At 40.7% G+C, this 25,050-nt stretch overlaps 1 protein-coding gene across 2 annotated transcripts in view; it reads right to left on the bottom strand.

Moving 5' to 3' along the window:
• The window catches only part of SPMIP2 (sperm microtubule inner protein 2), a 98,554-nt gene that overhangs the window by 9,051 nt on the left and 64,453 nt on the right, over positions 1-25,050 (bottom strand). Inside the window, exons 4-5 of one of the 2 annotated variants that reach the window (XM_082727796.1) lie at positions 6,774-6,963; positions 4,804-4,919 (exon numbers count right to left, since the gene is read on the bottom strand). In XM_082727796.1, coding sequence (XP_082583922.1) covers positions 4,869-4,919; positions 6,774-6,963 — 241 coding nt within the window. In that variant the 3' untranslated portion in view covers positions 4,804-4,868. Of the gene's footprint in view, positions 1-4,803; positions 4,920-6,773; positions 6,964-25,050 lie in introns of those variants that run through there. The other variant, XM_082727797.1, reaches the window with a different exon arrangement.

Here is a 25,050-nt window from a genome sequence, read left to right on the forward strand (position 1 = left end):
CCAACTCCTTTTGGATTAAATGAAAATTTCAAAAGTGTTTTCCATATTCCCTCAAGCAACTTTAAAAGTATTGCATTAATAAAGAACTTAAACACACACACACACACACCACATTGCTTTTTGGTTCTGTGGTGCAGGGACAGTTTTGTCAGGAGCTTCATACATGAGGATTTAACTCACACTTGAATGAGATAGGTACCGTGATATTTCAGTTTACATGTCAACTTGGTCAGGGCACGGTACCCAGATATTCGGATCGAACATGAATGTGGAAGTTGCTGTGAGGATATTTTTTAGATGTGATTAATATTTTTTTTAATTTTTTAAGCTTGATTGATACATCACCTCCTTTAATCCTTATCCGCTCCCTTAGCATTCAACAAATATTTAGATGCTAGGCACTGGTTGAAATGCACAGGACAGAGGTGGAAAAAGCAGTCCAAGTGGGGTCTTCCTGGTAGCTGAGGGGGCGGGGGGGGGGGGGTTACAGACAAAGCACCTATAATAACATCAGTGCCTGTGGCAGCTACAGAGGAACTCAAAACCAGGTTGGAAGACAGAGGGGCACCTCCGGGGGGAGTGGGAAAGGAGGTTGCTCAAAATGGGCCCCATGTTAGGGTTTTTTTTTTTTTCCCTAAAGATTTTGTTTGACAGAGAAGGGAGAGAGCACAAGCAGGGGGAGTAGCAGAGGGACAGGAAGCAGCAGAATCCCAGCTGAGCAGGGAGCCTAACAAGGGGTTCCATCCCAGGACCTGGAGATCAAGACCTGAACTGAAGGCAGACATTTAACCTACTGAGCCCCCGGGCATTCCCCCACCCCCACCCCGGGCCATGTTAGGTTTTATCAGGACCTGGTTTTCAGCGAGATGAAGGTTCAGGGAAGTGATTGAGTGTTTGCTACTTGAGGACCGACTCCTGCTGGGCATTGATAGCCACAGAGGGCTTCAGAGCTAACCCGTCAGGAAAGTCACTTTAGAGTCCTGCTAAACACTGTGTTTCCCCCCAAGAAAAAGTGAAAAGAGCAATCATCCCCTGCCCCACAGGAGGGAGGGAAAGCCCGGGAGAGTCACACAGCCAAGAGCCACAGCAGGGTCAGGCCGGGACCATATATTATCTGCCTTCAGCAAAACCATCGAGTTACAGGCCTCTCTCCTGCAGACCCCTGTGTCCGACCAGCAACCCTTCTCCCCTCCAAGGTCTACCTCCTGTTCTTAAGGCTCCTTTCTGGTAGACTCCCATCAGTTAGCAAGGCTTGTGCGCCAGGCACAGGTGGTGTTTTTGGACAGGGTGAAGGTCGCAGATCGGCTGCCTACTAGCTGTGGGACACACTGGAAGAATTTCTCAGCCTCTCTGGTCTCGGTTATCACAGCTGTGAAGTCAGGGTTATAATAGCTTCAAGCTGCTCTAGGGTCCTGAGGATCCAAATGGATACCGCGAAGCCTGCAGCGCCATGCCTCTGGCTCGCCTGCTGTGCGGGCAGGGTTCTCTCCCCGCAGGGGGCACAGACCTGAGGAGTCCAGTAGGCTGAGGGCCAGCGCGGGGCCAGGCTCACAGTCCTCACGGCTAACCTCAGGCCTGGCGCAGAACCAACCGAGGAAAGAAATAGAGAAGCCAGGGAGGGGGGGGGGGGGGCTCCGTGACGCAAGGCGGGAAGGCAGGTGGATCGCGCAGAGACCCACGCACAGTCAGGCGTTCCCGCCCCCGCCCTAGTTTGCTCCAGGACCCCAGGTCGCGCTCTGCCTGGGGGCCTGCGAGGAATGCTCTGGTGGCCGATGTGCAACTCTGGCCCCAAGGTTTTCTTGAAACCTGAGGACTGCTCTCATCCTGCAGCTCCCTATGGCAGACTGCGTCCCGCCCCACAACCCCAGCTCTCCTGCCTTGGGCCAGGAAACTGGGGGCGATGGGGGTGGTGGTGGGGTCGTCCGCCTCCAGAGCCCCCGCCCGCCTTTGTCCCCTGAGGGCCGCCGTGGGGATCCGCGATATTCACATTTAACTGAGTAGATTTGGAGTAAAGCAGATTACCCACCATTATGGGGGTGGGCCTCACCCAGACACTTGAAGGATTTAAGGGGTTGGTGTCGCTAAGGAAGAGGGAATTCTACCTGTGGACTGCCTTTGGGCTTGAGCTGCAACATCACTCTCCAGCCTGTTGGCCTACCCTGAAGATTTTGCATCTGCGAGACTCCAAAGTCGTGAGTCCTTAAAATCAATCAGTCTGTCTGTCTGTCCATCTTTTTGGTTCTATTTCTTGGGAGGACCTTGACTGATAACCGGTACTTCAGCTGCAGTCAGATGATGTATAGGATGTCCCCCCAAAAGGAGTTGGGTAGTCAGAATATTGTCATACCCGACTGTAAGTAGTAGACTTCGAAGGGAAGATCTCTAACACGGCACCGATTCCTGTCTGACTGGCTGACAGGCAAGTCACAATAGTCTCTGGATATGTGGGGCAAAGGAGATGTGGGAGAACAGGAAAAGCATGAGTGAGAAATAACCCTCTGGGATGGCAAGAAAGGAGATGACACTCCTTCAGAGTGGGAGAAAAATGCCCCCTTCCTGTAAAAGATTAGTCCCTGCCATTGTATGTTAATTCCAAGAGCTGTACATCTCCCTCTGCTTTCTGGGGACCTCAAGACATCGGTTGTTGTTCCTTTTTCTCATCTGTAAGTGCTCAATCTACAGACTTTTCTAAGTATAGACAGAAATTCTCCCATGTTTTGCCCTGTGTCTCCCTGCCTCATCGTGATTCCAAATCTCTCTTCCCTTCGACAACTGTGTTTTCTGGAGAGGTTATTGGGCCCTTACTTCTTTGCTTCCTACTCATTTTCTACTTGTTGCCCCCTGCCTCCCCTCCCCTCACCGCCCCGATGGCTCACAAACTCTGCAGTGCAGTTTGGCCTCTACTTCTGTTCCCAGAGAAAGAGCTGTCGAGTCTACTTTCTCTGCGTCTCAAATGCATCATCTTTTCTCCTTTCTCTTGCCTTCTTTTAATTCCTCATTTCTCAACTGAATTACCAAAATGCCTCAAAACTCGTCTCCCTGTCATATCAAACAGGTCTGATCAATCTTCCACGCTGATGTCTGAACCCCTCCAGAATGAAAGCTTAACACTATCAACTTCTGTTTGAAAGCCAGCCCTGTAAAATCCAAGTTCCTTGGCACTGGACGCTCAAATGCCCCAGCTGGTTCCTCTTTCCCAGCCTCCTCACCAGATACTGCTCTTTGCATGATATTATTCAGCGGGATTAAACCAAAGACACTACATTAGTGTTACCTTTGCCCAGCTGTCTGTCCTTCCTTATCTCCCCCTTCCCTTTGGTCCAAGCTCCTCCTGTTCATAGCTCAAACTGCAATTCAGTATCAGATTCTCAAGCACCTTGCCACTCAGGGTCTGGACTAACAACAGCTGCTTTTCCTGGGAGTTCCATGGAAATGCAGATTCCCAGCCCAACTGATTCAGGATCTGTGCCTTCATTCGACTCCTAAGCGATTGATATGCATTTTTAAATTTGAGAATTATTGCCTTTGGATTCGATGTGAGTGAATGGATGAGGGAGAGGAAGTACCCATCACTGAGATTGTGTTCCCGTATTGAAATGACAAGCAGGCAGTGAGAACATCTGCAAGCCAAGAAATGAGATAGGAGTAGATGGTGTTAAAAGTGTATGTAACATACATTTGACAACACATAAGTAGCTATTATTTATGTGAGGAAAAAATTGAACCAAAAGTCAAGAAGGGAAAGTAACATATACTATCAGATAGAACTTGAAATTTAAAAAATAAAAAACTGGGGAAATATAGTAGAAGCAGTTTAGAAATGTGCCCAATTTTGAGAGCATTTCGTTTTGGATAAATGAATACATGAATGATATATACTGTTAAATATCATAAATTGCACTTTTAGAAACATTGTAATTAGGCTCCAAACTTAGAGTTATAAGTAAAGGTACAAACTCAAGAATGTGAATATGAAATATCCCCATTTTCAACCATCTACCTTCATGAGAAGAAGGATTTCCATCAAGCCCCCAATACCATTGACAGTTATTTAATCTTCTCTATTGAGGCTGCTGCCCATGCGTGGCTTGGATTCCTTCAGCGTAAGAGGAAAATGTGCTGACATCCCCACTATGTACAGTGTTATAGTCATGGCAGCCACTCGTTGCGGGCCAGGGTAAAGCAGTATGTTGGAGGCTTTACACACATTGTATTCCTTCTTTGCCTCGGAACATATAAGAACACTTGCTTCACGTTATTTTTCCTGAAGAGGACTTCTATTAGAGAGGGGCAGGCTTGAGTACATATTGAAGTATCATTCACAGAAATCCTGTGGGCTGGTCCAAGAAATGGACTTAGGGAACAAGCTTCTAACATGTATCTAGAAATTTAGAAGAAAGCCTAGTTTATAAAAAGAGATTATTTGGGGGTAAAATAGTATTTTGTCGATCTCTGGAAGGTAAAAGATGTGACCAGGTGCTCAATTAAGCTTCCCAACAATGAGTTAAACTGACATCAGGTGCCTCTTTGATGTGACGCATTGAGAATGACATAATGTGACTTAGCTGAGATTCCTGCCAAAAACATATAACCTGAATCTACTTGGGAGAAAAACATCAGATAAACCCAAATTAAGAGATATTCTACAGAACTGGTCTGTACTGTTTAAAGATGTCAGTGTTACAAAAGACCAAGACTGAGGAACTGTTCTAAATTGAAGGAGACTGAAGAGACATGAAGACGTAATGTATAAAATCTAGATTGGCTCCTGGATGAGAAGAAAATACAAAGGACATTATTGGGTCAATTACTAAAATTTGATTATGAACTATAGATAATAATACTGTTTCAGTGTTAAACTGTGGATCTTATTGTACTGCAGTTATATAAGAGAACATCTTTGTTCTTAGGAATACACTCTGAAAAAAAAAAAAAGGAATACACTCTGAAATGTTTAGGGTTAAAGAAGAATCATGTCTGCAACTAAACCTTAAATGATTTGGAAAAACAAATATGTGCGTGTGTTTATGTGTATATATGCACACATACACATTTAGAAAGAAAGAATTAAAGCAAATAAACAATGGACTCTTCAAAGTTCACTTTGTACTGTTCTTGCAACTCTTCTATAAATTTGAAATCATTCCGAAATGAAAGTCCTTTTACAGATTTTTTTTTAATGCACAAAAATATCTCAATTGGATTTAGTGAATGATAGAAGGAGGCCTTTGGGATTTTTGAATTTATGATAGCTTTACACAAAATTAGTACAGTGATGGAGAGTAACTAGCCCAAGCCTCCTGCACACCCATTGCAATAAATCATTTCATTTGGACCCAGCCCAAAATCAGACCACAGAGGAATGTTAGCCGCTGAACTGCCCCCCCCCCCTTTTTTTAATACAAAGTGTCTCTGGGGTCAGGACCTACCAAGGAGGACTTCCATGGCTCCCTCACAGAATGTTTCAAATAGATATAATTAATTGCTAATGAATCAGATCTCTAGTGACAGAGGGCAAACAGTATTCTAGGGAGTTGGCAAGATTCTTGGATGGAGCAAGGAGACGCTCTCATGTAGGAATTAAGAAGGTCTGAATTATTCCAAGCTATCCCTTTCCCTTTCTATCATGAAATTTAGTTTCATACTAAGTTTCATACAACTCCATATAGAATGACTACAAAGTGCATTTTGTTGTGGGGTTATGCTAATTGTTGCTGATTCACATATATTTATTCATTCTTTCCTTGACTCTCATGATCACTTTATCAGATATTTAGTGCAAATACTATTCGTTTTACTTATAAAAAAACCCTATAATGGGGGGCATCTGTGTGGCTCATTTGGTTAAGCATCTTGCCTTAGGCTCAGGTTTCCATCCAAGGTCCTGGAATCAAACACAAAGCCCTGCATCCGGCTTCCTGCTGAGCCAAGAGTCTGCTTCTGCCCTTCCCTCCCTACTTGTGATTTCTTCTTCTCTCAAATAAATAAATTATCTTAAAAAAAAAAAAACCCTCATTAAAAGTATGGAGTGGAAAATCAAATGCACTTTTTTAAAAAAATTAAAAATTTAAAAAATTAAAAAGCCACCCAGGGAAATTATGCAACCTGCTTAATTAAGATTTCATAGATAGCAGTGGGAAACACTTGAACAACTATACACTTACTCTGCTAACCAGTCTTACCTTGCTAACCAGCAAGAGTTTTTTTTTTTTTTTTTTTTTTTTTAGATTTTATTTATTTATTTGACAGAGAGAGAGATCACAAGTCGGCGGAGAGTCAGGCAGAGAGAGAGAGAGAGAGAAGCAGGCTCCCACTGAGCAAAGAGCCCGATGTGGGGCTCTATCCCAGGACACTGAGATCATGACCTGAGCCGAAGGCAGCGGCTTAATCCACTGAGCCACCCAGGCGCCCCAGCAAGAGTTTTGACATGGCTATAGATTTACCTCCATTTTACACACTGAGATCTTTCTCAGCTTTTGCAAATCAAGGAGATGGCCATTCTCTTCAGGTTCACTCATATGACAAAGAAGTAGTTGTAAGGACTGAACTCTACAACCTCTTGTTTTTTTCACCTATAAAGTGGGAATAATACCCGCCTACCCAAAGTACGGACGTTACTGTGGAAATCCAATATTAATTCCAAAATGTTCTGGTAGGTTACAAGGAGTTATAAAACTGGTTATTAGTAGTAGTACTACTAACTATCTTTCTCTAATTCATCTTAAAATAATTCAACATTTTCTGTGATGATTCAGAAAAGCAAATGATGGTACCTCCTCCTTTCTTGGCACCTTGGGCAACTTAGGTGATCTGGAAGCTCTTGGCAATGCTGTTGTGCTCTGCCTGACAAGGACAGATCTTCTTGAATTTCTCTCATTGGTGTTCTCATAATCTCCCATATGCCAGGCAATAGAACCACGACTGTATTTTCCTTGCATATCCATAATCTCAGGTTTTGGTTGCCTGAAATTGGAACAAATTGGTTGGTTCTCAAATTCGAAAGATCTAGAAACAAGTCCATTAGTTTTCAGATAGTTGAGATTTGTCTGTTTCCCTCGATTTTTAGCTGTGTGGCTCGAGAAAGTTAGGGACCTGAGCCATCAGCCAGTATTCTAAGAAGTTTCCGGACTCTGCCTCCTCCAACAGATGTGCAGCTGTGGAGGCTCAGGAAACTACCTCCCAAGATAGATACTAATCTAAGAACCTTGTTGATGAATTCACCCCTGTATCATAACTGATCCTCCTTCATTCTCTTTCCCCATTGAGATCCTTATCTAGGTTCCAACATCCCTAAATTAGAATACTAAGTCCTGATTTCCCATTACAAAGGGCCAGCCCTGGGGAAAAGCGAAAGAAAAAGATCAAAGGAGAGAGGATTTGCCATCTCCTCTGGAAGTCTGTCGTTCTGAAGAATCTCTTAGAGCTTCTTGCCTTACCATCCATTTTCCTGAATGCTCAGAGCCTCTTGGTCACTACAAATTTCCCTTCCTAGCATCTGAGCTTTATGGGTTCCCAAGTTCTTTGGACAGTTTGCTTTACCCTTTGTTCATTTGAGAAGATAGGTGCCCTTACTGTATGCCCGGCACCCGACGAGGTGGTGGGGAGACAGCAATAATGGGCAGACAGCAAACAGGAAAGTCGAGTATTGGGGAGGCATCATGAAGGAAACTAAAGCCAGATAAGGAATAGAAAATGCCAGTCATGCTGTTTTTGTGGGGGTGGGCTGAGGAGTAGGAGGTATCCCTTGAGCAGGGAGCTAGATGAAGGGAGGGAGCCAGCCGTTCTCACAGTGCCCTGGGGGTCGGGGACACTCCCTCCCACTCCCTAGAACCACAGATCCCTGCACTGGGCAGGAGCTGACCCAGTCGTTCTCCAGCAACCCTCCGCTGACACTCCATAGCCTTCAGAATGAAGTCCAAATTCCTTAGCACAGCACACAGGGGTGTGTGCTGCTGCTGTTTGTTTTTCATCTGTTTTCTTTTTAAAAATGGTTTGCCCACTTGGGCCTTTCTGGTCTGTACTCAGCGCCTCCCTCCTCCCAGACACCCACACAGCACTCCATTGTGCGCTCACCCGTCCCTCTGAGCTCTGAGGAAGTCAGGCTTTCAGACCTTCAGCCTTCTGCTCCAACTTTTCCTTTTGCTTGTAATTCCCTCCCTCCTCCTCCTCTCCTGACAAACTGCAGCCAAGGCTTTAAACCTCACCTTTTCTGGAAAGACTCCTTCCTTATTCCTGTTAGGTAGCATTTTTTTCTCCTCTGATAGCACATTGCATTTGACTTCTTTTGTAGAAACTATCAGCGTCTGCTTAAATGTCTAGTGCAGCAGTCTCTCCCCCTCTGAACTCAGCGCTCCTTAAAGAGCCCAGAATGTCTCTTTCATCACAGGATCCCTAGTACTCATTACCTGGCCTGACTCACCGGGACTCTCAGCTTGTCTGTGACGGGAGGGAGGAAGGAGACCAAAGCTGAGTTCTGCTGAAGGTTCCTTCCCTCTTACTCTTTCCCACTTGCCTGCTTCTGCAGCCCCCCCCCTTTATTTTTTTAAGGATTATTTTTTGTTTATTTGAAATAGAGCATGCAAGAGAACAAGAGAGAGAACCAGGAGCAGGGAATAGAGGGAGAGAGAAAGCCGACTTCCCATAGAGCAAGGGAGTCCCAGCCTGGGACTGAATCCCAGGATTCCCGGCCGATCACCACCTGAGCCTAACTAAGGCCGACGCTTAACCCATTAACTGAGCCGCCCAGGCACCCCTCCTGCAGCCTCTTCTTCCCTCCCACCACCAGCAGGTGTAAAGGAGCAGATCACAGTCTGGTTTGTCTGAGTGCTTTTATTTACAAACACATATTAATAGCTGGGAATAATTCCAAGAAAGTTTTAAGGACAAGAGAGCTAGTGAGTAAAATGTATGGGGGGAGTGTTGTTTATAGTTTATAATAGCTTGATGAATGATTCATAAGAGAATCATTTCATGCAAATGTGCCATATTTTCTATAAAAATAATGTATTACAACTGAAGGTAGTATTATACTATATATTGTCAACCAACTGGAATTTAAATAAAAGCTTGAAAAAAGTTAACAAAAATAATGTATCACAGAAATAATTATACTGTACTAATAGAAAAGGAAAATCCTTGTATGCAGTTTTTTATAATCTTCTATTTTAATTTCAGAATATCCTATGTCCCCGAATCTTGAATTCCCAGGAACAATGGAAAGCTAAAAATTAGTTGCATTTCAATGAATTTAAAAGTCTTATAAAAATAATAGACACAGTAACTGTGGAGATTTACATACACCATATTGAACTTAAAACTGAGCCACAAAAGTTGAAAGAGGTAAATCCAGGAGCAGAAGGTTTAGCTCCAGAATGATTTGGGGCATAAATGCTAGGCCATCAGCAATGATTTGATGTTATACAAGCACACGGCAGCAAACACACACACCAAAATAGATAACAAAGATTGTTAGTGTAACAATCTTACTATTCTTATGTTAAGTAGGCCCCTAAGGGTCAGATTCTTTTCTTTTTGAAACAATTTCAAGCTTATAGAAAAGTAGAAGCACATTACAAAAGCTTTTTTTTCCTGAACAGTTTGAAAGTATGACATGATACCCATCACCCAAATTCTTGAGTGTGTTAATTTCTACCAATAAGGACATTCTACATAACCTCAACATAACTAACACAATCCGAGAAGATCAACACAAGCAATAAAGCAAAAACAAGTAAGTGGGACTACACCAAACTAATAAGCCTCTACACAACCGAAGAAATCATCAACAAAGTGAAAAGACAACCTACAGAATGGGAAAATTTATTTTCAGACCATATATCTGCAAAGGTGTTAATATCCCAAATATATATCCAACATAATTCTTACAACTCAATAGCAAACAAGAAATAATAATCCAATTTAAAAATGTGCAAAGGACCTGAATAAACGTCTTCTCAAAGATAGACGAATGGCCAAGAGGCACATGAGAAGCCTGTTCAACATCAGCAATCATTAGGGAAATGCAAATTAAAGCCACAGTGAGATATCACCTCATGCCTGTTAGAAGGGTCATCATCAAAAAGACAAAGATAATAAATGTTGGTGTGGATGTGGAGAAATGGGAACCCTTGTGCACTGTTGGTGAGAATGTAAATTGGGACAGCCACTATGGAAAGAGTATGGAAGTTCATAAAAAAATTAAAAATAGAACCACCATATGGTCTAGCAATTCCACTTCTGGGAATATATCCAAAGGAAACAAAAACACTAGCTCAGGAAGGTATCTGCTCTTCCAGTTTCACAGCAGCATTATTTGCAGTAGCCAAGACATGAAAACAACATTAATGTCCCTCAATGGATGGAGGAATAAAGAAGTTGTGAGATATATATATATATGTGTGTGTGTATATATATATATATATGTGTATACACACACACACACACACACACACACAATGGAATATTCTTCAGCCATAAAAAATGAAGAAATCCTACCATCTGTGACAACATGGAGGGGCCTTGAAGACATTACACTGGGTGAAATAAGTCAGACAAAGACAGACAAATAATGTTTGCTTCCACTTATATGTGGAATCTAAAAACAAAGACTACCAAACTCATAGAAAAAAAATAAATCAGACTTGTAAGCAGAGGTGGGAGTTGAGGGGAGGGGAAGTTGGAGGAATGCAGACAAAAGGTAGAAGCTTCCAGACACAAGATACGGAAGCACTAGGTGTGTCATGGCAGCATGATGACTAGAGCTAACACAGCTGTGTTATGTATGGCAAAGTTGTTAAGAGAGTAAATCCTAAATGTTCTCTTCACAATGGAATTTGTTTTTCTTTCTTTTCTTTTGTATCCACATGAATTGATGGATTTTAACTACATTGACTTGGTAATCATTTCATAATATATGTAAATTGAACTATCGTGCTCTACATCTTGAACTTATGCAAGGAGGTATGTCAATAATTATTCCCCAATAAAACTTCAGGGAAAAGCAGAGGAAATCAGAAAATTAAAGTGTTTGTATTGTTATTACCTAATCCTTTCAGACACCATTCCAGTTTCCCAATAATGTCTGTTTTGCAAAAGGATCAATTTAAGAACCACACATTGCATTTGGTTTTCTCATCTTTTTAGTCTCCTTAAATCTAAAATCCTTTCCTAATCTTCCTGTGACTTTCACACAGCTTTGGTACTTTGGGAGAACACAGGCCAGTTATTTTGTAGATGTCCCTCTGTTTGGGTTTATCTTGTGTTTTCTCTTGATTAGATTCAGGCCGTGCATCCTCAGGCAGAAATAACGCAGGACGGTGATGGTGTAAAATTACCTTTCCCATTCGTTATTGGTATTTTGTATTCAGAAATACTTCAGTATTTTGGTATTCAAAAATACTTTGAATTTATGTAAAAACTTCATCCCATGTCAAACATTCAATTAATTAATTAACGTCAGGATGGACTCAGGATTTCCTGTTTTGTGCATTGGGCTATGATCCGTTCATAACATTCATTTTGATGCTCAGATTGTCCCAGATTCAGCTGGAGGGAGCTCTTTTAATCTCACTTCTGTGTCCTTTTGATTGCCCCCATCATTTTGGGGGCATTTCCTTACTTTTTAAAACGAAAAGATGTTCCAGGTTCATCTTTCCTTTCTCCAGTCCTGGAATAATCCATTTCTTGAAGGAACTCTGGTTCCTTTTAGTGGAAAATGGTATTGACAAACCAAGATCCAGGTGCTAGATATTCCTCTTAGTGTTGAGGTGTCACTGTCACACAACCTTCTCAGATAACATTACCCAGGATTCATTAGGGTGTGTGTTCTACTTTTTTCCCTTTCCATATTTGTAGCTCTCTTCTCCTACAGTGAGAAACCTGATTCCCATTCTCTTTATGTATTTACTTATTTGACTGGTTTTCCTGTCGATAACCAGTGTCTCACTGCTACCACCACCTCCCTCTCCACTTTCTCCTCATGTTCTCCTCATGTTCTCCTCACCCCATTTAGGACCCAACACCCCAGTCCAGGATGCCCTCTTGCAGTCTTTCTCACCCTACTCGGAACTACCACAGTTTGTCTCATCATTTTTTGTTAAAAAATTAACAGTTCAAATAATATAATGTGTCAATTCTGGAAATGAGATTTCTTTCCCCTCCCTAGAGCTTGATGTTGTTGCTATTTGTTGTTTTTGGTGGTTGTTTAATGACTTTCCTGGACTAATTGTCTAAATTTTGTCATGTGTACCTCCTGAATTTTTTGCTTGGTTAGCTTAGTGGTCCCCTAATGACTGGGTAGAAATTTCCTTAAATGTCTCAAATCAATATGTCTTCTTGCCTTTGTGTGTGTTGAGGCATACCTTCAGTGCTCTGGCAGGCTGTCGGAGGCAGGCCCCTGGCCAGGGCGGCCTCCGCCATTAAAAGATGGCGCCTGGCTAGTTGCCAGGTTAGGATTGCCTTGTGAGACTAAGCGGAACGCCCTAAGAGGAAGTAAACAGCATTGGTTGCTAGAAAAGTTGTTCGTTTAGGTGCACCGCCTGATTCGCTCCCTCCTGTACCCTGCTCGCTGATTGGTCATGTAAGCGTATATACGTGTGTAGACTTGCGGAAATAAAGAGAAAGAGAGAGAGAGAGAGAGGAGAGAGAGAAGATGCATCCGAACCAGGGCGTCTTGTCGTCCTTGCGGGGCGAGGGCGATAGCAGGCAGCTTATAACTCCACCTTAGCCTTCATTTCCTACTTGCATAGAGTTTCAAGATGAGCCAAAGGCGAGAGATTAGCACCTTCTCAGGTTTTTCCTGAGCATGTGCACAGCATGGCACACGTTCATAGCCTTCTATATTTCCAAGAATATGTTGGAGCCTTTCAAATTCCCCTATGGATGTCTCATTGCCCAATTTTTCATTTTAAGATTTTTAATCCACTCCTTCTTTGCCCAACCGGTGTTGTCCCCTCAGGCAGCTGTGGTATTAAACAGTTACTGCTGATGATTTTTGACTGATGATTTTGAATCCCCATAAGATAGAGCTGTTCACACAGAATCAGGTCAAATAATGACAAGCCCTAAGAATGGGCTTTTTCCAGGGATTTGCAAGATGGATCAAATGTGACATTTCTCTGAGTATGACACTTTTCAAGGAGCTTCAAACCCATAGTTCTCCTCCAGTGACTAATAGGCTGCTTGTTTTCTTGTTTTCACAGCTAGTATGGTTGTGAGGCTATTGGGTTTTTCAAGGCAACCATGGAGCTGGCAAAAAAGGGTGGGAATAGAGCAATTTATTTTTTGTATTTTTTCTTAAGGTTTTAATGTAATTCAACTATACTTAACATACAGTGTTCTCTTAGTTTCAGAGTACAATATAGGGATTAAACAATTATATACATTACTTGGTGTGGTTATAAGTATACTCTTTAATCCCCATCACCTATTTCCCCTACCCCCGACCCACTTGGTTACCAAGTGTTAACCGTCAGTTTGTTCTCTATAATTAAGAGTCTGAAAAAAAAAATAGAAAAAGAGTCTGTTTCTTGGTTTGTCTCTGGGGAATACAGCAATTTAAATTTAAAATGCCCAAAGATCATTGTTCTTTCTGAGATTTAGTGATTTTTCTCTTTTATTTTCAGTGCTTTTTCCTAAATAAATACTTCATGGATTATTGGAAACATTTATTTATTAACTTCCAGTGCTTTGAAAAAAAAATAGGTAGTTTTGATAATTTTTGCCATTGGTCTTATTTCTTCTTGGAGGAACAGATTTTTGGAGGTACTTACTGCACCATTCCCAAAGTGCTTCCTGAACTAAATCATTTTAAAGTAAAATGGAGACTCACTATTTAAGGAGGAATTGCCTGTGTCTTCTGTTTCCATTTCTTCATTTGCACCTCCTCCATACACTGCATTCCGTTTTGTGTTGCCATTACTTCATTGTGATGATTCTCACTTCAGCCAACAGCAACCTCCTTTCCATCTGCCGGATCAAATCATCTCTTTTCAGACTTTCTAGTATGACTTCCCAGAAGCTTTTGCAATTGTTGACATTATCCTCCTCCCACTTTTCCACTTGGGCTTCAGGAGCTCTTCTCTTTATGTCTCTCCTCCTCTTATATCACCTCATCTGCATTTCCTTTAGAAGAATCTCTTATTCTTTTTGCTCCTTTATCATTGGTATTCTCCCAGAATTCATCCTTGAATCTCATCTCTTGGTATACTACCACCCATCTCCAAACCAGGAAATGGCATTTATATCCAGGGACCCAATCAACATCAATACACTCATGTTTGAAATTTCTGCTTTCACCTCTATAACTTAAACAGAAATTCCAAGCTCCTTTCTGATCATAGTGCCAGGATATCTCATAGCTAGTAATAATTTCTTGCATTCGTTAAGATATATAAGCTTCCAGACACTATGCTAGTTGCTTGAGATGTATTACTGCTAATCTTCATAATAATTCCATATGGTAGATACCATTTTCTGCTTTTATACATCTGAGGTTAGATTGATTAAGTAATTTATCCAGGATCAAACAGTTAAAAGCTGTAGAGCTGGGACTTGCACTCAAGAGTTGTTGGATTCTAAACTTATGTGATCTCATCTGTAAAATGGGGATATTATTAAAATACTACCCTTTATGAGAGTTAAATGAGTTAATACTTATAAAGCACTGAAAATAGTATCTGGCCCATGGTAAAAATTCAATAATGTGTTGGCCATTTATTGTTTCTCAATTTATCTCCCCATTTCCTATCTCCCTCAAATACCCTCTCCTTCCTGTATTTCTGTTTATGACTTAACCAAATACCCAGCCACTCAGAAGAGACCATCAGAATTGCGTTTGATTTTCCCATCTCCTCCATTCCTCCACATTTAATTGGTTGCCAAGTAAGTCTTTCTCTAAATCATCTTGTTGTCCCCACCTCTATCATTCTGGCTCCCTTCATCGTGATGGTGACAATATCACTTAACTTGTTTTCTGTCCCTCGGGCTCCCCTTTCTCTGCTCGTCCATTCAGCAGTTTTCTACACCCCTTATGTGCCAGGTATCCTTTCTAACACACAGATTTGATTATATAACTTCCTTACTTAAAAACATAAAAACAACAGTTGTTGCCTACAGAATTAAGCACAAAAATCTTTAGCATGGAATTTGCAATAGTACACAATCTGGACCCTGTGCTGCAATTCCAGTATTGCCTCCCACCACACCCCTAAACCAGTACCCTGTTTGAGCTACACCAGACTCCTAGTCATTTCCTCAGCACATGGTAAGGGTTCACTCCTCCATGCCTTTGCTTATACGATTCCTTCTGGCTGGGTGTTCCTTCCCCAGCTCTAGTTCTACGCCCTCCTTTTCATTTCCCAAGCAGCCTTCATAATGTAGCTGGTGTTACCTCTCCTACAAAGCTTTCCTGAATAGCAGCCTGACCTTCCACAGTGGGCCGCAGTCATGCCCTCCTTTGTTCCCTGTACTACTGTTACTGTGTTGTTCATACCAATTATACTTGGTGTCATCGTGGTGACTCTCAGTAAATCTGTAAGTAAAGCGAAGGAACTGTTTCCTACTTTTTTGTGTTTTCAATGTCTAGCAGAGTTCCTGACACAGAACATGTTTTCCGTCAGTTTTGGTTGCTTCAATAAAGACAGTTTAAAAAAAAAAATGCTTTGTCATCTTCTCCAGCGAGAGGGTCTATGATGGTACATGATAGAAGGTTTGGTGTGAGGTGGAATTGATTTAAATTCATACTCTCCCTGTTGCTGTTTGAATTTTTTAAACCGCAAGCGTGTTTTATTTTTATAATAAAACATGTCTGAGTTTTCCTTAAAAATTGTTGGTTACTTGGAAGATGACCAAAATTGTCCTCACAGCCTGGGCAGCATAGAAATGGGCTGAGAAGATAAAACAGACTTTAGCGCTAAGTTAGGAAGTGACTGGCTGGGCCTCGCTTATGTAACTGTCTAAAACTGAGGGGACAAACAACTCTCATTTAGACTCTTCTGCCAGAGAAAATACTCTGGAGAGCTGAGGACAGGGTTCTGCTAGGGGTGGGGCTCTGCTTGGTCTTCGGGGTTCCCGCCTTTTTGTGACTAGAGTTGGACCCATAGGAGGCTCTAGGGCAGCCTCTTTGATTCATGACTGAACAAGTCAATGAAGTCTCAGTATGTTGGCGAAATAACCAGCCTGAATTAATATGTTTACTTAATGGATCAAAATAACTGGTTACTCTGGATATTGACCACCCAGCATCGGTCTTGCCCAAAAGTGAAGCTTTTTCCACTATTTGGACATCTTTTGGATTCCCTTTGGTTGGCTAAAAATAGTGCTAATAAGTGGTAAAATTACAGTCTTCTGGATTCCACAGTTAAGGAAACAAATTACTGTTTAGGTTCCAGTGAGTCAGTCTGGTCGCCTAATATAGACCCAGAAAACAGTTACTCACTTGAGTTTCAAATAGAGAAATATGTGGTAGCGTCCCTTGAGGGCCTCAGTATTTTCTGTGTAGTGTCACAGGGATGGAACAGTGCCTCTCTAGCCTGTGAGGAGACTGGTACTGTATCTGGTCACCATATATGGTGACTGAATGACCATATATTGTCAGCATCTAGGGTGACGACCTATGTTCTCAGCACATTAGGTACCTTAAGTATTTGCTTTCTCACAGGGCCATTGATTTCTGCTCTTTCCATTTCCAGAAGTACTCAAAAACCATTGATGGCACATGGAAATTTTTGAGAAACACATTTAGAAACCATTTGGCAGGATCTCTGCTTTCTGGGAGACTAAGCCTTCTCTCCCTGTTATTTTCTCTTTAGAACATTCACAAGAAAATACGACCCCTGTTTTTGAAAGATCTTTCTGAATTTATGGTGTCATCTACACCTAAAGTCGGAACCTGCCAAGAAATTACCATTAGGCCTTTAAAGATGTTTTTAATTGTATTTTTCCTTTTTTGAATTGGCCTTCTACATAGATAGAGTGGGTGTTCCTGCTGACATAGGCAGCCACATATGTCGTGTGATTTCAGAGACACCAGCTGCCCGAGAAAATACTCCCTTCGACCCTCCCTTGCTGTTTCCTTTTATTCCACAACCAGAGACCAGGCTTCCAGTGCACACGGTTGGGGAGAGGCACTATAAAGCATTTTACCTGGCCCTTCTAGAGAGAATGTGTCTCGAAGGGGCAGTACCACAAAGGAGGAGCTGAGGAAATTGGGGTGCCCCAGGTCAGCTTTAGCCATATCCTTGTTTAGTTAAGTCCAACCTTATTTCTTACACATTGATTTCCCTTCTCTCCCTGGTCCTATAGAATCATGCACAATGATGTTGTGTCTTATTTCCAAAAGACCTAATCTTAATCCTCTGGATTAAAATGTATTTGATCCTAGATCAACAAATGTCATAGAGCTGATTAAAAACATGACATTTTCTGGGTAGTTCATATTTGAACAAACAAAATGAGTGTGCAATTATATTTAACAATTATTAGTAGAGAAAAATTTAATGCTAATAGAATTTATACTAGGTTAGTTTTTGCCCAACAGATTCTTACTGAGTGGAAAGAAAAAGAGGCTAATGAAAGAAGCTAATTTTTAGTAATTCATAGCCAAAGGAGCTTATAGAGATTTAGCTGGAAGGCATATGCCATGTCTACTTGCTTAATGTTCTGTCTTCTGGATACTAGGAAAACTGACAGGCTACCTCTGAGTTGTAACTTAATCTTTTTAAGATAAAAGTCCAAAATAATATTCAACTGAATGATCAGGACAATTTGAGGTAATTTATAGCACTGACGATCCAGAGCTCTCTATCTGTTAATCCTGTCTTTAGACAACTAGAGTCTTAGCTAGAGTTTTTTGACCAAATACCTAGTATGTATTTCACAATGTAGCAGTTTCTCCAGGAGACCATACAGAAAGCTGATAGTCTATGTAAAATGGACACATGGCAAAAGGACATTAGTATATGAATAAACAATTGCTTATTTACGGCTGTGCCTGTGAATGAATGAAATGGTTACTGAGAGGTTATTTGATTATAATAAAATGAAGTTATCATTCATGAGGAAATCTAGAACCATTTTTATATTTGTTTGAATCTTTTATACTTGCCAAAATGCCTATGATCAGTCTTATGTCATTAACAATTCAAAACTAAACTTCTTAAATGGGTTTGCTTATCTATGGGCACAAATTGTTTTGCTAAAGTAGGTAGCGTTATTTAAATTCATAAACAAAATGTGTGTAATTCACATTAGTATGAAACATATACTATCTCAAGGATAAAAATGAAATTGCTTCTCAAAGAAGTGTTTGGGAAAACACAAGAGAAGTCTTCCCAAACTGCCAGCGTATTTCCAACATAAGATTATTGCTTAAAAGCTATTTTTAAAAGACCAAAAGAGATCGCTAACTATAAGAATATTTTTCTTTTAAGTAGAAAAAGCCCACTCTCAGACTTTCTTCTCGAAGGAGAGCATCAAAGGCTTGTGCAGTTCTGTAAAACTACACACACCATATGCTTCAGACCTCAGATTGCGATTGTTTGGTTTGATTTATTGTTTTATTTCATAGGAAACACAACTGCTTTATTCAAAAGGCTTGTTAAATATTCTACCACTATATTGAAGTAAAGAATTAATTGAAACAAGAAAGATTTCGCATTACCCTAAATGAACACTTTTTCATGGCTTTGCCAGATTGTCTTCTTCGAGCTCCAGAATGTGAGAAATGCTGTCCTTGCCACAGTGATGTCACCAGCACGTTGCTGGTTGCCCTTATGGGGCCCAGCTGGGCTTCCCGTTCCACGGGTTATGCAATCAAAATCAAACATGTTGTCTTCCTGTGCAGAAAAATGTCCTCCAAAAGGTTCCTGTTGCCAAGAGTGTGTCCACGGTGTAGAAATACACAGAGGTGTTTATTGACTCCCATTCTGTATTTTCAAATGATTTATATGAAGTGACTATTTCTCATACACATGGCCTCAGAGGCAGCTGTCCAAAATCTTACCAGAAATGCAGCATATTGGATTGATGAGGGTCACCTCTTAGGAATGTTAAATATAATTCCTAGTGCTACAGATATGAGAGACTTTATATAAGACATTCAGGAAATTCTGCCAATTTCAGCAGCTAAGGACCTCTGAAATATCAAGTTCAAGGTTTCTCTTTGTGCTTTCCTGGGCATCCCTTACTTGTTTGTGGGCGGATCAGAGAATGGCAAGGGGACAAAGGAGAACAACATATATTTCAGCTGCTTGGAGGCCATCCGGGTGAAGGTCAGTTGGGAGACTACAACAGTATTGACTCAATCTCGTTTTGGACAAGTTTTATCTATCCAGATGGTGAATCTTGACCTTCATTAACTAAGGATAAAGTTGATACAATTTCTTTTTAGTTACTTTGGAGATTTGAATATATTATACACAAAAATAGACAAAAGACTTTAAAGAAACCTGGGTACCCATCACCCAATTTCAAACCTTTTCAATTGGTAGCCAATATTATTTCATCTCTATCCTACTTATTAACCTTCTTAAGTCATTAAGAAGATTAATAAGATTAATCTTCCCTCTCCAAACGACCTATATTTATGACTCTCAAAAATTTAAAAACTGTTTTTCTTTAGCATAATCACAATGACATTATTTCTCTGGAAAATTTAACAATTTTACCATTATTCAGTGTTTAAAATCTTAGTTGCCTCATAAACGCTATACTTTTGATCGTTTGTTAGAAAGAGAATCCAAATAAGCTTCGCACCTTGCAATCGGTTGATCAATCTTTTGAGTTTCTTTTCATTCATAGGTTCTGTTTCATCTCTTAGCTTCTCCTCCTTCTTTTCCCCTTTTCCCAGCATCCTCTTCTCTTTCCTTTTCTTTCTTGCTATTTATTTGTTGAAAAAACTGGGCCATTTGTCTTATAAAACTGCACACAGTATGTACTATAGTCAAGTTTTCCATTTCCTTCTCCAGATCCACAATCAACCAATTCTCCACAAGCCCCAATTCCTTTTAGTGGAAAAGTTATTTGAAGAGTAGAATCTGAGGGGCCTGGCTGGCTCAGTTGGTAGGGCATGCAGCATGCTAAGATTGATCTCAGCATCATGAGTTCAAGCCCCACACTGGGTATAAAACTTACTCAAAGATAGACAGACAGAAAGCAGAATCTGAGTAGTAGAGGAGTTCACAGCTGCTGAGTTCCTTCCTATGTCTAGGCCTTCAGAGTGGATAGAGCTAGGAAACAATGTCTGTAAATACATACAATCATACATACATACATATATATGTGTGTGTATATATATGTATATATGTATGTATATATGTGTGTATATGTGTGTGTGTGTGTGTGTGTGTGTATCTTCCACTCACATTCAGGGGCTGTTTTTCAGCTCCTTTATCTTAACATCTGTATTTCCCTTCTCCCACTCCAGGAATCCTGGTACTCAACCAAACCGGGAATGATTGAGTAAGAACATCACATTCTTGCTCATTTGCTTTATCCCACAGTACACCTACAACAGAGTCAGAGTAACACCACTAACACTTCCACCAAGCGTTTTGCAGTTCTTTTTGTTCTTGGAGTATACCCCACCAGATATTTGTACTCAAATGACTGTGCTTTAAAGTCTCATGGAATATTCCCTCTTTGTAGGTTAAACCATCAACTGGCTACACGTCTAGTTTTTTTTAAGATTTTTTATTTAAATTATTTTATAAATGAAAGGTAAGATATATATCTTACCTGTAAGATATGCACATGATTCCAAAGTCAAACCACGTATTGTTTTCCTATTCTTCTCTTGATACCATACACATGTGACCTCCAACAAAAAGGGTTGGATGGTGTCATGGTAGATTTGTGGGAGGAGGTGAAGCCTCAGTCACGTCCTACTAAACAGCTGCAAAGAGTGAATTAGATTCTGGGAAAAACTGTCTTAAGGCCTTCACTCGGCTCAGTGAAGAAAACATTTGTTCTGTCACCCACCATGTAATTCATCTTTGAATTTTAATGAGTTAGCCTTTAGGCTGCTAGACGGAAAACAAGCTGCAGCATTCTGTGAAGTCCTGCCGTCTTTATGCATTGCTATAGAAGCCAGAAATGAAAAGTTTTTGTCAAATATGTGGTAATGCGCTCCAAGGTAATGTGTCTGAATAGGTGAAGCTCCCTCTCTGAAGTGATAGCAATCCCGCTACAGCAGTTCTAGAAGCTAACTCCTAAGGTCAGGGGATCTTATGGAGCCTTTCTGACCCTCCCACAGAGTTTTGTTTCTCAGTTACATATTTTCCTTGTACCTCCGAACATACTCCCTATTGTAAAAGGCATGACCCTTCGTTGTTATACTTTCTCAAGTGTCTAAACACAGCACCAGACCTAGCCAGGCACAAATAGGTAATCAATAAATATTGATTCAATATTTCTATCACTGCATCCTAATATACTCTAGTGTAATTATGTGTTGATGTGTTTCTTCTCCCCATATGATAATTTTTTGAGGGCAGGAATTGTCTTGTTTCCTTGGTATTACACTTGCCCATAGGTTAACTGGTACAATGAATAGGGGTGATACTATTGAAATTGAATTAGAATTCCTGAGTATAAACACAAGACGCTCTTGAGGATTGTAAGTATGAGGCAACATTAAAAGACAAAGTCATGAAAAACACGCTCATAAATTTTCAACTGTGGCTTAATGCTACAGCCTGACATCTGTACCCTCAGACTATATGAACATAATATGAATGTTCCTATACATTTCATTCTATAGTATTTCACTTTTTTTTTTATAAGATTTTATCTATTTATTTGACAGAAAGACAGCGAGAGAGGGAATACAAGCAGGGGGAGTGTTAGAGGGAGAAACAGGTCCCCCGCTGAGCAGACAGCCCAATGCAGGGTTCAGTCCCAGGACCCCAGGATCATGACCTGAGCTGAAGGCAGATGCTCAATGACTGAGCCACCCAGGAGCCCCTATTTCACTTCTAAAATAGTTAATTTTTAGTTCATCTGGAATTTATCTTATTGTATGTTATGAGATATAGGTGTAATTTTATTTTTTCTAAAAGTTGAGCCAGTTGCCCCAACTCCAGTTTTTCTTGGGTCTTGTGTCAAGGTGAATAACTCTTCCCTGGGACATTGGATATCCTTGCTGATGTAGACCTGCTGTCTCCAACCTTAGGTGAGCCTTCAGTACTACAGAGCAGCAACCTTTTTACTTATCCTTAGTGCACATCTTCAACAGCCACCCTAGCCCTTCCTTATTTCCTCAAGATTCCTACTCGCATCTCATTCCCACTATTTTCATTAGTCCTCTAGAGGACAGAGCCTTGCATAACACTTCACAGACTACTGAATTGTACAATAAAAATGATTAAAATAGTATTTTATGTTATGTATATTTTACCATTATAAAAAAATCTACACACAAAAAAGAGTCCATCGAGAAACCTGAGGCCATCAGATCTATACTCCTTCAACACCACCATCAATGCCTACCCCACACTTACATGTACAAGAACATCTCTACCTACATAGCCAAGGAAACCATTTCTCCTTCCTTTCAGTCTCTGGAAATGAGGGAGTTTTTATCATCTGGGGTCTCCACATTGACCCGGGCCATTTCACGCCTAGCTGCATCACCACTTACCCATCACTCCAAGCAGGGAAGACTTCTCTAGGATAACATTTCTCCTATCCTAAGAAAACCTACAGTTGACCCTTCATCTCCTCCAGTTTCTTTCTTATCCAAATTTTTCAAAGCCATGCCTGTACTTGAGTACTTCATACCTCAACCCATTCTACTGGAGCTTCCATCCCTCTTTCTTCCACTTCTCCCAAATTGTTCTATTTGTTCTAGTCTCATTATGGTCTCTGATGACTTTCTGCCTACTTTCTTCAGTGGGCATTTTTCAATTAACATCTTATTTTACTTTGGACTTCTTCTGTGTCGTTTTTTTTTGTGTTTTTTTGGTTTTTTTTTTAGATTCCTTTCTTCTGTCTTTTTTTTTTTTAGATTTTATTTATTTATTTGAGAGAGAGACAGCTAGCGACAGAGAGCACAAGCAAGGAGGAGAGGGAGAAGCAGGCTCCCCGCTGAGCAGGGAGCCTGATGCTGGGCTCCATCCTAGGACCCTGGAATTATGAACTGAGCTGAAGGCAGATGCTTAATGGACTGAGCCACCAGGTGCACCTTCTATGCCTTCTATCGTGGCTCTTCTCTTTTTTCAAACAGCAGGAGTTTGAATTCCCTACAATTATATCTTTATTTCTCTGGTCTTCCCTATTCTCATCCACGCACATTTTTTTCAGAAACAACATAATTATGATGACAGAAAAAGCTCCTTGGCACAGCTCTTTCATGTAGTTTCACATATTTATCTATCTGCTTCTTACTGGATGTCCCACAGGTACTTCCAGTCCACCTGAACTCATCATCATCACCTTCTTCCCTTTAATGGAGATGCTGCTTCTGTGCTCGTCTGAGTTGGTCCATTGTCAAATCATTCACTCAGACTAGAAATTGGAAGCCCATTGCCTCCATTATTACTTTCATCTCCTACATCCAATATCTAAATCCTGCCAATTTTTGTCCTTGTTAATTCTGGACTTTTTTTCCTCCTCTCCATCTTAATTGCCATCTCTCTAAATTACCATCATTCTCCTGGGCCTAGCAGATAGACTCCTGCCTGGACTTCCCTATCTCCAGTAATGTCCCCTCATACCCATCCCCTATCTAAAATCTAAGCATGACTTTATCACTTCGGGTACTACATAAAAAAAGAAGATGGGTAAAGTTAAATTCCTTCTTGGGGTTCTCGATCCTCTAAAGTTCAGAACTAAGAATGAACTCTTGAAGCCAACATTACAGTGTGTCTTAACTAACTGGAATTTAAACAAGAACTTAAAAGTGAACTCATCTAACTCCTGACTCAATTCTGCCTTCACTTGTCCCTCCACCATTCATAACACTTTGGGATCCAGTAGCACTGAAATATTTAGGCATCCATTGATTTTATTTATCACTTCTGAACTTCTATTACTGGTGTCTGCTCTTTTTTTTCCTTTTTTTGAAGATTTTATTTATTTATTTGTCAGAGAGATAGAGAGCACACAAAAGCAGGCAGAGGCAGAAGAGAAGCAGGCTCCCTGCTGAACAAGGAGCCAGATGCAGGACTCGATTCCAGGACTCTGGGATCATGACCTGAGCTGAAGGCAGCAGCTTAACTGACTGAGCCACCCAAGCATCCCAGTATCTGTTCTTCCTAAAACACTCCTCTGCAACCCCACTCATCTTGTATTGCCTAACCTCACCTTTTCAGACTCCTCCCCAGTTTCCCATAACTCCTCTCTCACCCTTGTGCTGGGTTATATGTGTAATATCCCTGTGTGGCTATAGCATTGCTCTGTCCATGTTTCAGAATTATCTGTATGTCTCTTTTCCCCACTATGCTATGAGCTGTTTGATGGAAAGAACAACATCCCAAACATATTTGTTGATTGACTCAATAAATGAGTGCTCCAAGTAATGGCTATAAACCAAAGTAGTTACAAAAGAGTATTTCCTCTCAATATCAAGTAGACTATTTAATTTGGAATAAAACTTATGTAAACAAGAGCTTTCCTTCTGATTATTAATAATTTCAAAACATTCCTACTACAGAGACTGTTGTAGGTTTTTGTTTGTTTGTTTTGTTGTTGTTTTTTATTTCCCCCAGTCTTTTAAATATCCCATTTGAGCACTGCAGCTTTCTTTCTCATCACTGTGGTCAGTGAACGTTTGGGGAAATGCACCAGTCACAGGCCTCATGATGACATAGATGAGAAATGATATTCCACAGATAATAAATTCACCACTACTCACAGCTGAAGTTTTTCCAAACTCAAATTCTTTGAAATAGTTTGGCCCCTTACCAGGAAGATGGTAAAAAAAATTTTTAATGATCTTTTTTTTTTTTTTAAACAGAAAGCAAATAATGTACCTCAAAACAGTCTAGTGCTCCTAGAGAAAATTTTATAGAAGAGAGTAGAATTAGAATTTATCACTTTTGAGGTGATAGTTTT

The sequence above is a fragment of the Mustela nivalis genome (assembly GCF_964662115.1).
Source record: "Mustela nivalis genome assembly, chromosome: 4".
NCBI classification, from domain to species: Eukaryota; Metazoa; Chordata; class Mammalia; order Carnivora; family Mustelidae; genus Mustela; species Mustela nivalis.